General features: G+C 39.2%; 1 protein-coding gene across 11 annotated transcripts in view; it reads left to right on the top strand.

The window, feature by feature from the left end:
* The window catches only part of Tmod (tropomodulin), a 128,606-nt gene that overhangs the window by 102,949 nt on the left and 7,832 nt on the right, over nt 1-17,825 (top strand). For 9 of the 11 annotated variants that reach the window (XM_076800399.1, XM_076800395.1, XM_076800401.1 and 6 more), the window contains one exon: nt 2,052-2,896. The exons of 1 other annotated variant lie outside the window; for it this stretch is intronic. In XM_076800399.1, the coding sequence (XP_076656514.1) occupies nt 2,052-2,086 (35 nt within the window). In that variant the 3' untranslated portion in view covers nt 2,087-2,896. Of the gene's footprint in view, nt 1-2,051; nt 2,897-17,825 lie in introns of those variants that run through there. One more of the 11 variants, XM_076800400.1, reaches the window with a different exon arrangement.

Raw genomic sequence — 17,825 nt, 5'->3', positions numbered from 1 at the left:
CAAGTGCATTTGGAAGCATATTAATTGCTTCGGATACACAAAAACTCCACCTGTTGATATAACGTATTTACGGACGGTTATAGCGTTCGTTTCGCTGAACGGAGAGATGTTGGTAGAGCTTAATTAATAGCGGAGCGTCCGTAAACAATTGTCCCGACGAACGAACGTTTTCTGATTAAGATGTGCTTTGTGAATTAATTATTTTTGCGGATTACGAAACGAGTGGAAAATCGAATGAGTATAGAGAGAGAGAGAGAGAGAGAGAGAGAGAGAGAGAGAGAGAGAGAGAGAGAGAGAGAGAGAGAGAGAGAGAGAGAGAGAGAGAGAGAGAGAGAGAGAGCTCTCGCTGCAATGACTATGATCGAGCGTGTGGAGATGAAAATGGTAACTGTTATATTGCATATAACAGTTATGTACATTGACATTCATATTTATAACAATTTTTTGTATCATTACCTATAAGAAATTGACAGTTCGAAGCTGTCAGTAGAATATTTTTGCACGAGCTTCTGCTCTTGAGAGAATTATCATTTTTTGATCCGTTTAGCGATCAGAATTTTTAATTTGCTCTGATCAGCTGACATTTTTACAGTACTGGCATTGCAACAAATTGCTGTCAGCCTGCTGAAATGATTTTTATTAAAAGTTTACTATTATCCGTTTTCTTTTTTTTTTTTTGAGAATTTACATTTTTGTGTTTTTAAATATATAATATCAATGTATAATAAATAAATTCTCTCATCAACAGAGAGCTCGATGAACAAATTGAATTCGATAATTCTCATGAATTCTTAACGAATCATCAAAAAAATACCACAGGACTCCCTGTATATAAAACGAGGATGGTAAAAGTCGATTAATTTTCACCTTTTTGTTGTTAACAATTTCATCAAAAATTGTTCGACAGAGTCCTGTATCTTTCAAAGAGTATAAAATGCATTAAGCATTTATCGAGGGAATGACGAGAAAATTGTAGTAATGCTAACCCAGTCGAAGAATTTCGATATTTTCTTTTTCAGTTAATTATGTATCATTAAAATAATCATTTAAACATTCAGTGGGCAAGTTTGTTGTATATTGGTATCAATCATATAAAAAAAAACTATTTATCATTGTACTATTGATTAATTAATTTTGGTCAGTACGATGATCTGAAAATTAATAGCTTCATTGAGTGGCTGCACTAATTAATGGAGAACTTGATATGGAAGTCATTTGATTGGTATTTAGGAAAAATGCGAGCAATTTTGAAGTCTTGAAACAGTATAAATAGTAGAATATTTTGGATTTTAAAAATAAATATTTAAATTGTTTTTTATGCATTTATTAAACATCTATGAATGCATAAATGCATACATGCATAGAAGTACCAAAATTTAAACGTAGAAACAATATTACTCCTTTGCCAAATGTTTAGCCACTACCTTCTACTGCAAACATAATTTTTGTGACGCCTACATAACATAAATTTTACAATTTTTTATCTTACGAAAAATGTAGATCTTAACCATTCGAAACGATATTGCCCGAATAAATCACTATGCAGACAGAAAGTGTCGAAATACCTCAACAGGATGAGCATTGCTGACGCCAATATATTTCAAAGTTAACCTACATTTTTCCATAACTTCCCATTACTATGCAAACAATATCTCAACGTCAAAATGTCGCGAATTTCTAAATTTACGATTATTATCAAGACCGTAAAGATGAATTTACGGGCGAATCGTCCAATGAATTCATTCCTTCCCCCATTAATTACAACAGAAAAAACAAAGTTAACAATCTTAATAAACGGATTCTCTTTACTCCCCGTAATCAATATAAAATGCATTGATATTAACATTTCTCTTTGTCGAAGGTGCAAAAATCAATTTCTACCGTCCTCTACACTTTTTCAAACAATTTCGACTTCGCGAAAGAAACACGTGTGCGGTGTTCGCTCCTTTTGCAAACACCTTTTGACTGGCAACAACAACCCCCCCCCCCCGATCATGTCTCCCGTCATTTTCGATTAGCTATGATGACAGTGTTTCGGGTGTCTGTTGCAGTACGGCAGTCCCGGCTTGGGGTGGCGACATCTTAACGCGAAGTGGCGTTCGCCTAGGTATTATTTGTACATATATTATATATTTATTTACCATATATTATACGTATATATACAATACACCTTAAGATATAAAAAAAAGCAACACAAGAAAAAAGAAAAAAAAAAAGAAACACGAAACGAAGGGAAAACCGAATACAGTCAAGGAAACACACACACACACACGCGCGATTGTCACAGATACACGTACACGCACTCACACACGCGTTCTCTCGCACCAGCCGATTTTACACGAAAACAAAAAAAAAAAAACTGATTATAGTTCAGCAGGATCGACGAGCATAACAGCCGATTAAATAAAATGTTATAGCCACACAGGCTTGTCAGAGAACGCTTCATCCTTTTTGTCTTTTTTTTCCATTTTATGTATTAATTATTATATGCCTATTGTCAGATTATATGTGTCAGAATAAAACGTTGTCGTTCTCCGGCGTCTCGTTTCAATTCCAACTCTTCTGTATTTGCGTACACACGTACAGACACGCCCACACGCACGCACGCACTCACGCACATACACACACACACACAGAGACGAACACGTGTAAAACATGTTTTTTTTTCTCAAGTATGCAGAATATATCATTGTATCGCGAATCCGCGAATCGTCTCGATTCCGGGGGATCTATGATCGATTTTTCCAGTCGCCTTCGCAGCGTCGATCCTTTTTACTGTTCTCCTTTTATCGAGGACGAACCAATTCACGACCACCGCTGTACATACTGTTCGTTTTGCATGAGTATCTGTACTTTAGCGCAAATTGAACCGCAAATAAACCGCTCTGGCACTCTACCACCCCATTATTCACACCCTCCGATTATAAAATCGATCTTTCGCCGATCGTTCTTCCAGGGATCGAGATCTGCGATCCACGTTTGACCCTTAAACCACAGTTCTCTCCTTGTTTTTCCATTCTGAGATCGTTTTATACCGAAAAATCAATTATGGCTTGTCTTGTCCCCTGTGTAGGGTGTTTCTGGATTATTTGGAAAAATTTCGTTAGCTTCTGTCAATTATTGAAAATACTACAGTTACCAGGATTAAAAATGGTTTTTTAAAAATTGGTGCTTGTTCCATCTGGAAATGCAGTGATTTCTCGATATATGTCGCCGGAGCCTGGATGATAAACGTCGCGGAATTATCCCCACTACGGCGGAGTATACCCCGCGGTGGGTCACGAAGCTCCGGAAGCCTCTGACGCCAAGGAGTGTAAACATAACACGGTTATGTCTCCTGCACGATACAAGACGCTGTCAAGACCCGTGTTGACATATATCGAGAATACACTGTAGTAATATTGTGAATTTTATTAGTGAACTTTGGGACAATTATATTTTGTAAATTCTTGATAGTAGTGGTAAAAGTTGATAACAAAATGTAGTACTCCGCAAACTAAAAAGTAAAACTAAAATTTTCAATTTTTGAACTGCTATAACTCCGTGTGAAAAAATTAATATTTTTTACATTTTGTCTGTGCTCATTTTAAAGAGTGATCGAAATCAATTTTTCTCGAACAGCCTATTTTGTTATAAAACAAAATGAGAAATCGAAGTTACCTACGCTTCCAAATTGAACAAATTCAAACAACTCTATTTTTTATTTAGAATGCAACAAAGCAGTGAAAAAAATCGCAACCCAATTTTCGAGGGCTCATTGTAAAGAGGAGACATCTTTTCACACAATCCTTCTGTAAGAAATGTGCAAAAACAATTTTTTAACACGGTAGAATTTTTTGAATTTGTAAAAATTTCAAAATGAGGAGAATTTTACTTTCTTAATGCAAATAGCACTGAAATTTTGTTGCAAACGTTTGTCCAAATAATTTGGGTACACCCTATGTACAGTATCAGACAAGATCATTTAGAGATATTATTTAAAAAATTTTTCTATTTATTTATGAATAGATAATATAAAATATGCGGACGAATGTTTTCGATAGCGTAAGATTATGTTATCTAAAGTTAATCTAAAGCAGTAGGGAGTTCACAGTCGCATAAACGCATTCGAACGAAATGTAAGTACTCCGTTCACTATCTTTTTGTATAACTGTGATCGAGTTTAAGGATCTCTAGTTTTTCTAAGTTTATCGATACAGAAAATGAATGTCGTTTAAAATAATCATTATTGCGCCATAAGCTTGAAAGTGTTGCACTCACCCTCGCGGCTCGCATTTACTAAAAAAAAAAAAAAACAACTAAAAGTATACTGAAACAGATACATTGAAGTTGCATTTAATTAACATTTGTAGCATTTACGAACGTGTAAATATTCATTCGATCGCATCTCAATCATTCACACAGGACTCTTGCAATTATATTAATACACCATTATTCATTAGTCATAACTAGACTATAAATTTCATACATTTACAGCAGATATGGATATGCGACACATGCCCAAATAAAAAGTTTATTAAAGGTTAACGTTTCTGATTTATTATTAATGTAACGATACTCTTATTGCAGATTCACAACACCCGCAGTTTAATAATAATCTAGTTTTATTATGGTTCACGTTACGGATTTAGACTGTTGAACAAGCGATTGAATATTTATCGAAAAAGTGATATTTACAAACTACATTCTGGGATGAGGAGAGACAGAATTAATTTTTTTAAACCAAATTAGAACACGGTTGACACATGTTTTCGAAGATTCTATACAAAGATTGTACTTCAATTATTATTCATTCCAGAATTTAGATTACAGTTTATAAATAGACTGCGAATTTTATGTAGATGAAACACGAAACAGGAAAAATGTCACATGAATTTAATATTACGGGTACATTACGTACAACCTGTTGCAATCATTATAAAATCAATGTTGATGTATCTTCTTTTTCTTGTAATCGATGCAGACGATTTTTATTTCGCATAAATATCCGCAGTCAATTTATAAATACAGTAAAGTCTTGATCTAAGCCGAACGGAGCTACACGATCTTAGTCAGTTCGCCTATCCCCTCCACTGGGCCGAGAAGCTCGAGCTACCTCAAAATTGACAAAACGTTTTTATTTTTCATTACTTTTTTTATGGGACTTTCACCAACATATTCGTGGCATTTTTCTCATTAAAATGACACTATACACTCGCTGTCCTTTTTTACTTTCGGCGCGGTTACAAGAAAGTGGCAGTCCTACACGATCTATGTCACAGCACGGACCCGAGGACCGGGCTTAGATCAAGACTAGACTGTATCACGTTTTTTGATAAATTTCCAGTTGATTTTTCAACAGTGTTGTGCAAAATCTAAGCCTACGTTCAAGTGCCACAAGCACTGCGTCATATTTTAGTAATATAATGTGACAAAATCACTGTATCGAAGAGACGGCAATTTTTGATGATTTTATTTTCAATTCTGCGCAAGTACGAAAATTCCTTTTTTCGTGACATTTTCATGGTAGCCTCGATTGGCAAATCCAAGAACGTCTCGCGAATATTTAAGCGGGGTTGACTGCACAGGTTCGCGTTTGATTCCGGTTTAAGGGTTGAATATGATTCGCTGGCTCGGAATGGTAATTGTTAGTGGTTCGCGAAACTTCTCCGGGCGATAACAACGAAAATATTTTCCGGGCGCAACGACGCGTATATCACGCCGTCGTCCGGTAGTCGTTTTTATCGGCGTGCGTGCTCCCAAGTTGCCCGGTTGATTCCGAGATTGCACTATGCAACGAGTAGTTAACTACATGCAGCTTGTATCGCGCAGGTGCCACGTGTTACTTCATATAATAGCACGCTTAAACCTATCCACCGTGACTTTTTTAAAGCTACGCTCTCTGATACACGGCCACGGTGTAATCGAAGAGCTTACACCCACGCCGCGCCTAGTAATGGCTTCTATTTCTACCTATATTACCCCAAGTATTCCCAGCAATTTACTCTTACAACCATTCGAAACGATTCCAATTGCGTTACGCTCCCTGCGACACCTACATTCTATTCTGGAGGTCTAAGTACCCACTATTCCCTTCCTATACTAATTTACCCTGTCGAGCACCTAATTGTTTTGTCTGAAAGTGCACTTGAAACCTCTGGACTCCTTTATCCAACGTGATTCGACATCAAGTTTTTAGGAAAATAATTTTCAGGATAACGTTGCACATGTAGCAGTGGGAGGAATCTGTTCTCAAGGTAATTTTTTAATGAGATTTCGAGATCATCAATACCTTTTTATACGACACCCTATATACTTTCCTCTATATTCTTGTAGAGCGTGAAAAGACAAATCCAACGACTACAATGACCATATTCGTACGATCATTTAGGCTCGAGATATTCGTGTCTGAAAAGTAACATTTTTATTTTGAAGATTTTAGAAATTACCTTTCAGACACGAATATCTCGAGAGTGTATGATCGTAATGGCATGGTCATGGTAGTCGTTGGATTCGTATTTTGATGCTCTACAAGAATATGGATGAAAAAGTGCAAGATTTTGTTTTTAACAATCCCTTGTATTTGAAATCTTTTTATATACTCTATGTAATATTGAAAGGACTTGGTTGAAAGTCTTTTGAAAATTAATAGTTTTTGCTGGGGCAAGGTTTCATTATCTATTCCCATTATCTTCTCTCCCATGATGCAACCGTTCCAGTTGTTCAGCAGCTTTAACACTCCGAAGATTTATTGTATCAATTATCTCTCAGCCAGACCTTCTGAAACTTTTAAGAGGCCCTAATTTCGGCTAACACTCGAAGATAGCCGAGAGCTCAAGACTTTCAGAACTTTCCTCGTAAGTTTGAACAGACTCGAAGCGTCTCGAGCCCATCGCTAACTATTCCCGAGCGATTTATAGCTTCAAAATTTCTCCGGGCGTGGAACACCCTGGCCATTTGTTTAAATTCATACCCGGACGTTTTAGGTTCGCGAACCTGCAACTTGGGAGCACCGTTTTTGCACACTGCAAATTACTACACACTGGCAAAAAATGCTCGATCAAACTAATCAAGCTGTAATCATTCTAATTACTCGAGCATTTGATATGGAAAATGTTTTCTTTAAGGAGTAGTGTCGTGATAAAGCTTGTTGTATGTAAAGAAAATAACACGAAGATATAAATAAAATCAACAAAAATGCGAATATTATTAATGTTTCTGTCGTATTTATCTAATAATGCAAAACGATTTTCTTGCAAAACAAATTTTCACATTTATGGATTTGATCGAACATATTCTGCGAGGGGTGGTCACTTAATTTTCAACAACATTTTGACTCATACACACAAGCAACAATTTTTTCGCACCGCACTCACATACTTTTTTTAACGTAGTATGTTCTCAACGATTTTGTAGTTAGAACTCGATTGATTTTAACGCGCACGTATTTTGGCCGCACACACACACACACGAAGAGTATTTTACGCACTGCGATTGATTCTGTTAATTAATTGATTCTCTTAAGGTAGATTAATGATCTAATTAAGGTTAATCTCTGTGAAAGTAGAAGGTTATGGTTGTTTGTAACAAGTATTTAGAAGTAATGTTACTACGTTGGTGTAAGTAGTACTAACGTTGTCGGCCAGAGACAAACATTTGGTATATCGATGTTCACTAATATACAATGGTGATTAATGTTAATAAACTATCGAGAACCGAACGAACGATCCGATGATGACACGAAGCCTCAACTGGTACGATGTTTATACAGATTATGAAATATCAAACTGGGATCTTTAAAAAATTCTGTAACAATTTCCCAGGACAGTTTCAAGTATATAATTCAACATTAAACAATCCAAATGTTCGGAGGAGGTTGAAGGGTAAAGCCAAGTCTAATTTTGAGAAATTTTTGGCGGGAATTCAGCGAAAGACATGAAAAATCTATTCACAAGTTTTTGTCATATTTGCCAAAAAAAATTTCTCTGCAATAATTTTGCAGCTCTCCTCGTGAGAATTAGAGAGACTCCAAGGTTACCATTGCAGTGTCAACACTAAAGCTATCATGCACAAAATATGTAAAAGTGAAACGTCTTATACAGCGAATTCCCGATATAAGTCCCTACAAGCCTCGCGTTTAAAGGTCCCTGGAACTACCCACCCAGGAATACCCAGTTGGGTGTATCGGTGTGAGACCAGAAGACCACTACTAATCCAATTACAAAAATTCTTTATTTTTCATTATTTTCCTAATGAGAATGACACAAAATTTGATATAATTCCGATGATAATTTCTCAGCCTTCTTGTCCCTATACGTCTATATGTCCCTGGTTTTGGACTTATAGACGAGAGGGTCATTTAGATTTCCAGTGTGCACTGTGCATTTCAACTGCAACGTTCGGCGAGAACCAGAGATTTCGTCTAAATGTCCCTCGCCAGAACCGCGCAAGGGACTCATATCGGGAATTCACTGTAGAAGGGAGAAAATTGAATTTACTTAATCTTTGAACGATTTTCATTATATGTGCTTAAATAAAGAAGCCAATTCAGTAATTTCCTATGAAAAAGCTTTTATAATTTTAATAATTTTGAAATAGAAAATCGGTCATTTTGATCGCGGTAGGTTTAGCGTTAAACCGAAAAAGCCAGCGTTGTTCTTCGATGGACGTCGAGAAGGAGAAGCCACTTCTGCCGGCGAATGTTGATTGAATCCCGCGGTGCTAACTCCTCGACCGTTTCGCCATGTCAGCGGGATCCTGCGAAAGATTTTGATTCGGTGGACAGGATAAGTGAAAGAACCGAGGACTCGGAGGAAGAATAATAATGGGTTTTGGCCAACTGTTTGTCCGCTGCTTGGTCTCTCTGCCTGTTCTCTACCTTTGCAAATGAACCCATTTGTATTCAGTCGTACGGCCAATTCGTCCCTCCTCGATAGCCCTGCCCGAGTTCTCATTAAATTTCCGAATGCGGAACGACGCTTGTACGTAAATTATTTTCAATATGGCCGGCCGATTATGTTCCACCGCGGCCGGCACTCTGCTCGAACGCGGTAATTAAAAATCCACCTGACCGTAGAAATCATTCTCGCGGAGATTCAAATGCTAATCTAGCTACCGATAGGAGCGACAGATTTGTTGACAATTTATTTTTATTAGTAATTCCTCTTACTCGACGTAGGGAAGAGTTGAGATGGCGATTCTCGAAAATTCCGAGAAAAATTTTTTGAATGTTCTCACAGAGGTATGAATTTATCGCATTTTTGCGGAAATATAGGAAACTTCGGTTTCCCATCGGCCGCATTGTGTAGAAATATCTCGGAGGAAAATTGGGGCACTGCTGCGCGAAAGTAGAGGCTACGAGCGTTAAAACGAGTCGAGGATTATGGCTGTGACATTTTTTTTAGCTTGTCCGCGACTCTCTCTCTCTCCTAGGGACGGCACGCCTGGCACGAAAGCCACTATACTGGTTCGTACCGTTCAAACTGATGCTTACTACGGTAATCACTATAGCGGCGTACAGTACTTAAGACGGGCTGAAATTGGGAACCCCCCCCCTTCCTTTTAATACGGGACCTACGCCATTCTATTCTTTCTGACATGCTGAACACGAAATGCAATTATCATTTTTGGCGCAAATGAATAGTTTTCGAGATATTCGCGAAAAACTACCGCTACTACTACATGAATCCTGCGTATACCTGCGCGTCCGTGACGGCGCGATGCGGCGTGTATGCAGCATAGCCCCCCACCCCCTTTTCTACTCCTCAGCCAGCAAGTAACGTATATAACGGGTGAACTTGTTAAAAAGGTATTTTCTGCACAAAATATAGAGTTCGGGATTTCTGAGATCTTTAATATTGACGAATGTGAGAGAGATGTGTGTGATTAGAGTTGATCGCTGGAAAAAGAACTAACTGAGCCCAATACCAATTCAAAACTTACCGAAAATCCATTAGTTAATAGTGTTGGTTTGGGTAAACAATATATTAGGACCTTGAATAAGTTCTTGCTGTTTCTTCAAAAATGACAGTAGCAGTACCCCGTTCGTGGAATTTCGAATGGTAACACACATGCAAGGCAGTAGTGTATCTAACCTTAAATTTCAGTGTATGGTAGTTCACTTTAGTGTAAACAAAGTAATTTTTTCTTAGTTCTGAAAATGTCTACTTTTGTGCCAAATAAAGTGTATTTGCGGGGAATTTTATTGCACTACTTTATTCAAAAGAAATCTGCAGCTGAAGCACATAGAATTCTTGTTGAGACTTATGGTGACAATGCTTTGTCGGATACGACATGCAGAGACTGGTTTCGACGCTTCAAAAATAATGATTTTGAACTTGAGGATAAAGAACGTTTTGGCGCACCGAAAAAATTTGAAGACGAAAAGTTGGAGGAATTACTCGATCAAGACCGATGTCAGACGCTAGCAGAACTTGGAAAAACATTACAAGTAGATGAGTCAACTGTTTCATAACGTTTAAAAGTTTTAGGAATGATCCAGAAGCAAGGACATTGGGTAAAAGCTTTTATTTTGTAAAAGAAACAGCGAGAACTTATTCAAGGTCCTAATAACATGCTATTATAGAATTTGCTAATAAGTGGAACTGGTGTTGGTCTGGTTTAGTTTTTTTTTCCCGAGCGACCGAATCAAGCAATGTTTAAAATTCTCACATTCGGCAATATTAAAAATCCCAAAAAATCCCGAGCCCTCTATATTCTATACAGAAAACACCTTCTCAACAAGTTCTCCCGTTATATGCGCTGAGGAGTAGAAAAGAGGGGGTATGTTGCACACACACCAAGTCTCACTATCACGGACGCGTAGGTATACGGAAGATCCATGTGGTAGTAGCGGTAGTTTTTCGCGAATATCTCGAAAACTGTTCATTCGCGCCAAAAATGACAATTACATTTCGCGTTCAGCATGTCAAAACGAAGAGAATGGCGTAAATCACGTGTCGAAAGGGGGGGGGGGAGGGGGATTTTCCCAAGTCTTACCCTTAAGAGGTTAAGGAAGCGATCACGGTTTAAATATGCGAGAATTTCTCCAGAATCGGAAGAGGGAATGTTTTGAGCTGCAGTGAACGTAACGAACGAAAATAAACGATGAAGCTACTGAACGGTATTAACCGCACGGCAATCTGATTTTATCATTTAAACGACGGTGAAATCGATGTGACAACGATCCACTCGAACTGCAAACGGACCGTGGAGAAACGAGGGAAATCCTCTATATCGAAATACTAAAAATTTCCCTGAAGAGAAATCGGTCTCGGTTCGTTGATACAACGAACCCGGGACTTTTAATATCCAGTGAAAAATTTGTTCTGGGGAACCGTGGGGCGCAATGAACAGAGAGAGAGAAACACAGAGAGAGAGAGTTTACCGATGATAGCATGAAATCCAAAATAGATGAAGAGACACGGTCGATGTCTGCGAGAGGTGGGACGAGGGAGAACGGAAGGGATAATCGAGGGACAAAACGAGAAGCTCGACGAAGGAAAAACTCAGCTGTAGGCAGCTCGGCAGAAAAAGTGATTGAAGCTTCAATTGCCGAATAAATTGGCTCGAATTTATATCGGCTCCGACCATTTTGTAGCGCTCTCTCGCGTTGTCGTGTAACAAAGTAGCATGCTACATCGAGGATAAACCATCGAGTTCTCGCTATTACCAGCCCCTCGGATCTCCGAAATATAAATTTATTAATAATTTTAATCTCCGACGTTTTCAGCGTTTCGTATTTTGCAGATAGATTAACGGCCTCCCTACGATCAAAATTTAATCCTTTGCCAGAGTTACGTCACTTAACGAGTGACTTATGTGCTCGTTCTCCCATAAACTGCGCTGAAAGTCTGCGTGAAAGACGTCGCGCTCGACAAAATTATGTTCCGCACGAGATTTCAGAAAAATCATTGTCACACTACCGCAAGATCACGAAGCCGTCTGGGAAAGGTCAAAAGCGGTTACTTCACAATTTCGATCGCGTTTTCTACGTCTTCTCACCGATTGAATACTGCGGACTAATGGACACATAACCGGTAAGGCGATTAAAACCGTAGGATTAACCTTGAGAATCTTATGCGGGCATCGTGCGGAGAGGTTTGAGGAATCTCACAGAAAAATTCCCCGGAAGCCTTTGATTCGCGTGCAGGCAAAGAGACAGCGTCGCAATAGAATTCCGCGTCGGGACACTATTTTGCAGAGAGAGAGAGAGAGAGAGAGAGAGGGAGAGAGAGAGAGAATCCATAGAGGGGGTTCCGCGATTCTATTACATTTCCGGTGCAGTTTCATTCCGGCGTGCTGTGTGTAACAGGCGTCGTCCCCGTTTCACACCAGCCCAGCCGGGGCTGATAATTAATTCCCCGTAAAATAGGGACGCGGCTTCTCGTCGGCTGAGGGTGCGTTCCCGTGTATATCGCGGCGAAACCCAGTAATACGGTGTTATTAACGATCCCGACGACGCGGAACGCTGTGTTCGGTTCACATGTTACCGTACAGAGATCTGATAGGGACGTGACTGGGCTTACGTGACATCTGGTCGTTGCTTTTCACCGAGAACTGGACGATCGACGCCTCGATAGATTTTTGGCACGAGCAATTTTTGCCGAGTGGCTTGGATCCAAGAGTTTAGACACAGTTCAGTAGGAATTTTCATCCAGAAGGAGTATCGACGGCGAAATATTCATTGGGAAATGGGGAACAGTCGTTGCTTCGCGGCTGGGAGTCCAGAAACTCGATTTTCGAGGAGCGCAAAGATGGCGGAACTCTTTCGTCTCGAATTGTATCCTCATGAAAGTTTCGCCATCGTGTTCGTCGCGTTTTTCTGGTTAAAACGAGCCCAAACACGATATAGTTCGAATAATATTTGCCCGTTTAATCCACGATTTTGTGGAGCCTCCTAATCGTTCGGATACCGGAGGTTCCACTATATCGCGGATTAAACAGGCAAATAGTATTCAAACTATATCGTGTTTGGGCTCGTTTTAATCGGGAAAATGCCAGCAATGTATTGGTAAATGTTTCGTTACTGAAAAAAGACTTTCTCGAAAATTCTTTTTATCAAAGATGTTTTTTTTTTGTAATGGAAAAGCTGAATTTATTCAAAGAGTAATCCCGCCGACCACGTATTTGTTCAGAGAATTCTATGAAAATGTCAGAAAGACTTATAAAAATCCCACGACGAAGAATCTAATATCTTATTAATTATTCATGCCTTCGTTACCTTGTAATACGAAAACCAGGAGAACAAGAAAGTACAGATTCGAGGAGGAGCAAAAATAGGATGGAATTTCTGAGCGAACTACAACTCGATGAATAATTGAAGGAAAGTTACTATGGAAAGATACGGCCCCTGACATTATACAATTTTTCACCTTTTCGTTTGCTGTTCCTCAGAGCTTGAAATCGCCCCTGTCACAATAAAAGATTGCGCGACTCCGTTGCACTTTGAAAAGGAACGTGCCGAACTAGAAGTACAAGAAACACCAATAGAATTTAGCAACTAAATACAGAACCATGCCCGAACAACAAAAACACCAATAGAATATTATTCCTAATAAAATTCCGAACAGTAAAATTTTATTCCGAATAGTATTTTATTTCCAAATTCGTTAATTTTTATTCCAGAGAATTTGCTCGAATTTCCCCGTGCGTCCACAGCCGGAAATCAAAAGTTTGCAATCAGAGTTCAACAGCGTCTTTCTGAGATGATCTATTTGTTATGGGAAGGGGGGGGGGGGATCGGTATTGCCTGGCCCGTGATTTCGGCTCCTTTGTTTGCCGGACGACTGCGTCGCCGATCGATCGAGATCCTTCTCCGCGAAGCCCAATATTCAGAAAACGCTGTCGCTTTCATACTGCTATTTATCTTCGGCGAGGATCTTGCCACGACACAGGGCTTTCTCCGCGAAGCCTATCAATTTAGCAGAAATGGGGATCGATCTTGGAGGATCGTGAAGGCTCAATTCGTATGCGGATCGCGGCCTGATACATTTGTCCATACGATGACGATCGCGATGCTTCTCCAGGATCCTTTGTAAATCTGCGTTACATCGGGCAAATAAGAAATATACATGCATTGCTGCGGGAATATTTGCTGCAGAATACGAAACTGTAGTACTGCACTCACTGTACAAGCATCATTATCATTTATTTATTAATCTCAGCCTTGTGGTGCTGACGTCGTTTTTCAGTGGACAAAGATTAAGAATATTTCAAATAAAAATGCTAAAATATTATCTTAATATAATATTAATTTTAATAAGATTAATATATGAATATAATATTAATATTAATAAGATTAATATATGAATATAATATTAATATTAATAAGATTAATATATGAATATAATATTAATGTATTAATATTAATATTAATATTAATATTAAATAAAGATTAAAATATTTCAAACTTTAGGTATCAAAATCTGCATTTAATATTAGCTGCACTTTGTGAAGTTATTTTACAAGAAACAAAATTTATTCAAGTCTCCGTAAATAATAATTTTCTGTACATTTAGAAAAACATTTAAACATAAAACATGTTTTATAACGAGTCACGTGTTACGAGTGATGTGTTACGTATTAAAACATTTATTTTTCTTAAACATTTTTTTCCTATACATTTACATTTATTTTCGTGTTTCATTTTTCGTTTTTTCTATACATACTTTTATAGGTAACATAAAGCCACTGAAAAATTTAGTCCAAGGAGAAGCTTGCGATTGATTGGAATTTTATTTTGTACACGCAGGGGATGATTATTATATTATTTTTTCCAGCAGGTTTCGTACACGGTGTACGTAATTCTGATCGGCGATCGAGCTAACTCCTCGTTCCGAAGCTGGGTTAAGTTTGATCATCGACACACTGGCCTCGATTACTTCGCTCAGCAATTTCTCCCTCGAGAGGTTCTTTTCGGGCCGAGAAGGGGGCAACTGAAAATCTCAATTAACGTCTCAGTCGGTAGAAGTAGAATGACAGAAAACGTCAATTTTGGAACAAAGTCGATGCCGGCTCCGTTAAGAGAGAACTCGTCTACATTTTTAGCAAGCTTTTCAAATCGGACGTGTCCAATATTAGCTACCGTTTTCACGAATTCCAGAGTTCACTTTTACATTTCTACCGTGGGACAGTTCAATGATCTTCTACAACGAACTATTAACAGACGCCGGACCACCTTTATGCATTTTATGAGAAAGTTGAACTAGGTAAAGTTTGAGATAAGATTTATGATAATTGCTTTCACGGTATTAAAATGATTAACGAAACAAAAAATCCTATTTGACACCCCCGTCGCTTGCAATAATTATTTTCCATACAGATCCCCAGTCCACCGAGTTTAATTTTCCGCGTTTTTTTTTTTATACGAGTTTCATTGATCGTCGACCCGCAAATTCGATTTCAGTTCGCAAAGTAAGGGACAAAATGGCCATTTCGGACAAAAATAAATCTAAATGGCGGCAGCGCGAAACGACGCCAAAAATCGCGCCGCTGGTCAGCGAGCGAACAATTTTCCGGGGCGACAAGTTGCGAATTGAAAGCGACGTCGGGGAACGCGGCTCGGCCGAAAAACGAGCAAGTCGATGACGCGGATGACGGTGCCCTTATGACGCAATAGAAACGAGAAAAGGAAAGTTCGGAATCACGGGGTGGTGGGGGCGGGGGGAGGGGTAGACGAGCTTTTCACACTCGATTGACGCGTCACTAGGTTTCATCTTCCTCCCGGTGGTGGAGGTGTTCCCAGCCCCGTTTTCCTCTCCCGTTATTTTCCCTTCATCCGTTTTCACCCCCCCCCCCCCCCCGCCGTTGGTTTCAACCGATGCAACAACCTTTTAAGAATATCCCCCTCCTCGCCTTCCAACGAGGAATTCAATGTCCCGTGAAACGAGGCTTTCCTCTTGTCTTCCTCTCGCTTGCGAACTCGCGGACCCTTTTGTCATCGCTCGCGACGCGTCGGGGTTTCATCGGCTAATAGAATGTCTCGTTGACGTCTGGATCACCATTTTTAAACCCTCAGGCGCCTGTTCAGCGAATCACCGACCACCCGGTGAGCACCGTTCTCGTTCTGTTTTGTCTTCTTGAAAATCCGGTTTGCGTTTCCCACAAACGAAGATAAATTAATTACGCAAAATTTGGATGTAATGTAGGATTTGTAAGTGTGTAGTAAGAACTGTAGATTTACTAAAAATGGATTGTTTCTGCTAAAGGAAGTGACATTCTTAAGGGACATGTTTCTCAAGATCGTTTTTTAACAAGATTTCGAGGCCATTGGTATTTTTTGTAGGACACCGTGTATATTTTCTTCGGTATTCTTATAGAGCACGAAAATACGAATCCAACGAGTACAATGACCATGCCGTTACGATCATTCGATCTTGAGATATTCGTGTCTGAATACACGGTTAAACTTCACCTCGGGAAACCAGAAATTTTTAACTTTTTTTATGTAGTCCTGTAGATTTTGGCGAGAAAATGCCGAAAATCTAAGTTTCAATGTTAGGAATTCACTATTTTAAAAGTTACGCGTGTTTAACACTAAACTTACCGAGCCTTAAAAGTAACTGATACGTGTTGTCTTATGAAAATGACGATATTGAATTTATTTGGATTTCGTGCGTTTCGTATTATAATACGTGCGCCACTAAATATATTTATTTAATCATTTCCCTTGAAAGCATCTTTATCGCTAGCACAAGCACACGGATGATGTCGATAACGTAGATTTGCAAGTGTAGTCGTGCCCCCTCCACACGAACCTAACCCCTACCAACCTTCTCGCGGCTTCACTCATTGGACGATGTCTGAGTACATACCAATATGGCGGCGCCCTTACCTGTCAAAAACGGTGAAAGTTGCACATCTTTACACAAGCATAACTTTCGAACCAGTGAATTCCTCGCCTTAAAATTTCGATTTTTGGCATTTTCCCGGCAAGATGTACAGAATCATACAGTAAAAACTTAAAATTTTCTGGGTCGCCAAGGTGAACTTTAACCAAACTATAAATTAGAAAGAAAGAGAAAGGTCATATCACGCATATGAATTTGTTTTCTTATTTTAGCGTAGTATATCCCCGAAGTTATGCCCAGGTTTATTAAAGGGGAGAGACAAATTCTTATTTGGTTCCAGTGCCTTGTAATTAATGCAGAACATTTTTATTTTCCATAAACGTCTGCCGGTCTCCTAAGAAGAATCGATAACTGAGCAGCGAAGAAGGAAAACAATTTCAGTCGTTGCGATATTAATAATTTCGGTGGCTTGCTTTTTCGGTCAGAGGAGATAACTCGAAAATTATGCAAATGCCGGCCCCGTAAATTATTTCTCGCGTTATCCGCGAGCATAACGTTAACGTGTGGGCGTTCGCGGCGTTGGTTTGTAGGTTCGTTACGTCCCCTAAATTTTCTTGTAACCCCTCCGTTCCCGATATTTTAAACGTATTTTTTAGCCGGACTGCTTGGAAATCGGTTCCCCGACAAGGAGAACGGGCAAACAAGTTACGACTTTGCCGGAAATTACTATCTAGAGCCGTGCGGAGCCTTGGCGGGAGCATTTTTAACGTGTCATCATCGTTTTCGCCGATCCCGATAAGTATAAAGGTTTTCGCCCGTGCCCGCAGCGAATCGATTCTGTTGGGCAACGCAACCGTTGTTATGACTCGGATATTGTTTAAAATGTAAACGTCACGGGAACGGCGGTACGTTTACGTATTACAGTGCTTTGTGAGCAAATCGGGAACTGTTAAATTGAAATTCGGAGAATTTGTTTGCGGTGCCTCCGGACGTGGTATATTCTGCAAAATTTGATTACGGTTCTTTAATTGTACGGGGCGAGTCAGATTTGGCGAA

Source organism: Halictus rubicundus, chromosome 14 (genome assembly GCF_050948215.1).
Source record: "Halictus rubicundus isolate RS-2024b chromosome 14, iyHalRubi1_principal, whole genome shotgun sequence".
Lineage (NCBI taxonomy): Eukaryota > Metazoa > Arthropoda > Insecta > Hymenoptera > Halictidae > Halictus > Halictus rubicundus.
Note: the sequence above shows the minus strand (reverse complement) of the source record. Positions and strands in the feature narration are given on the sequence as shown.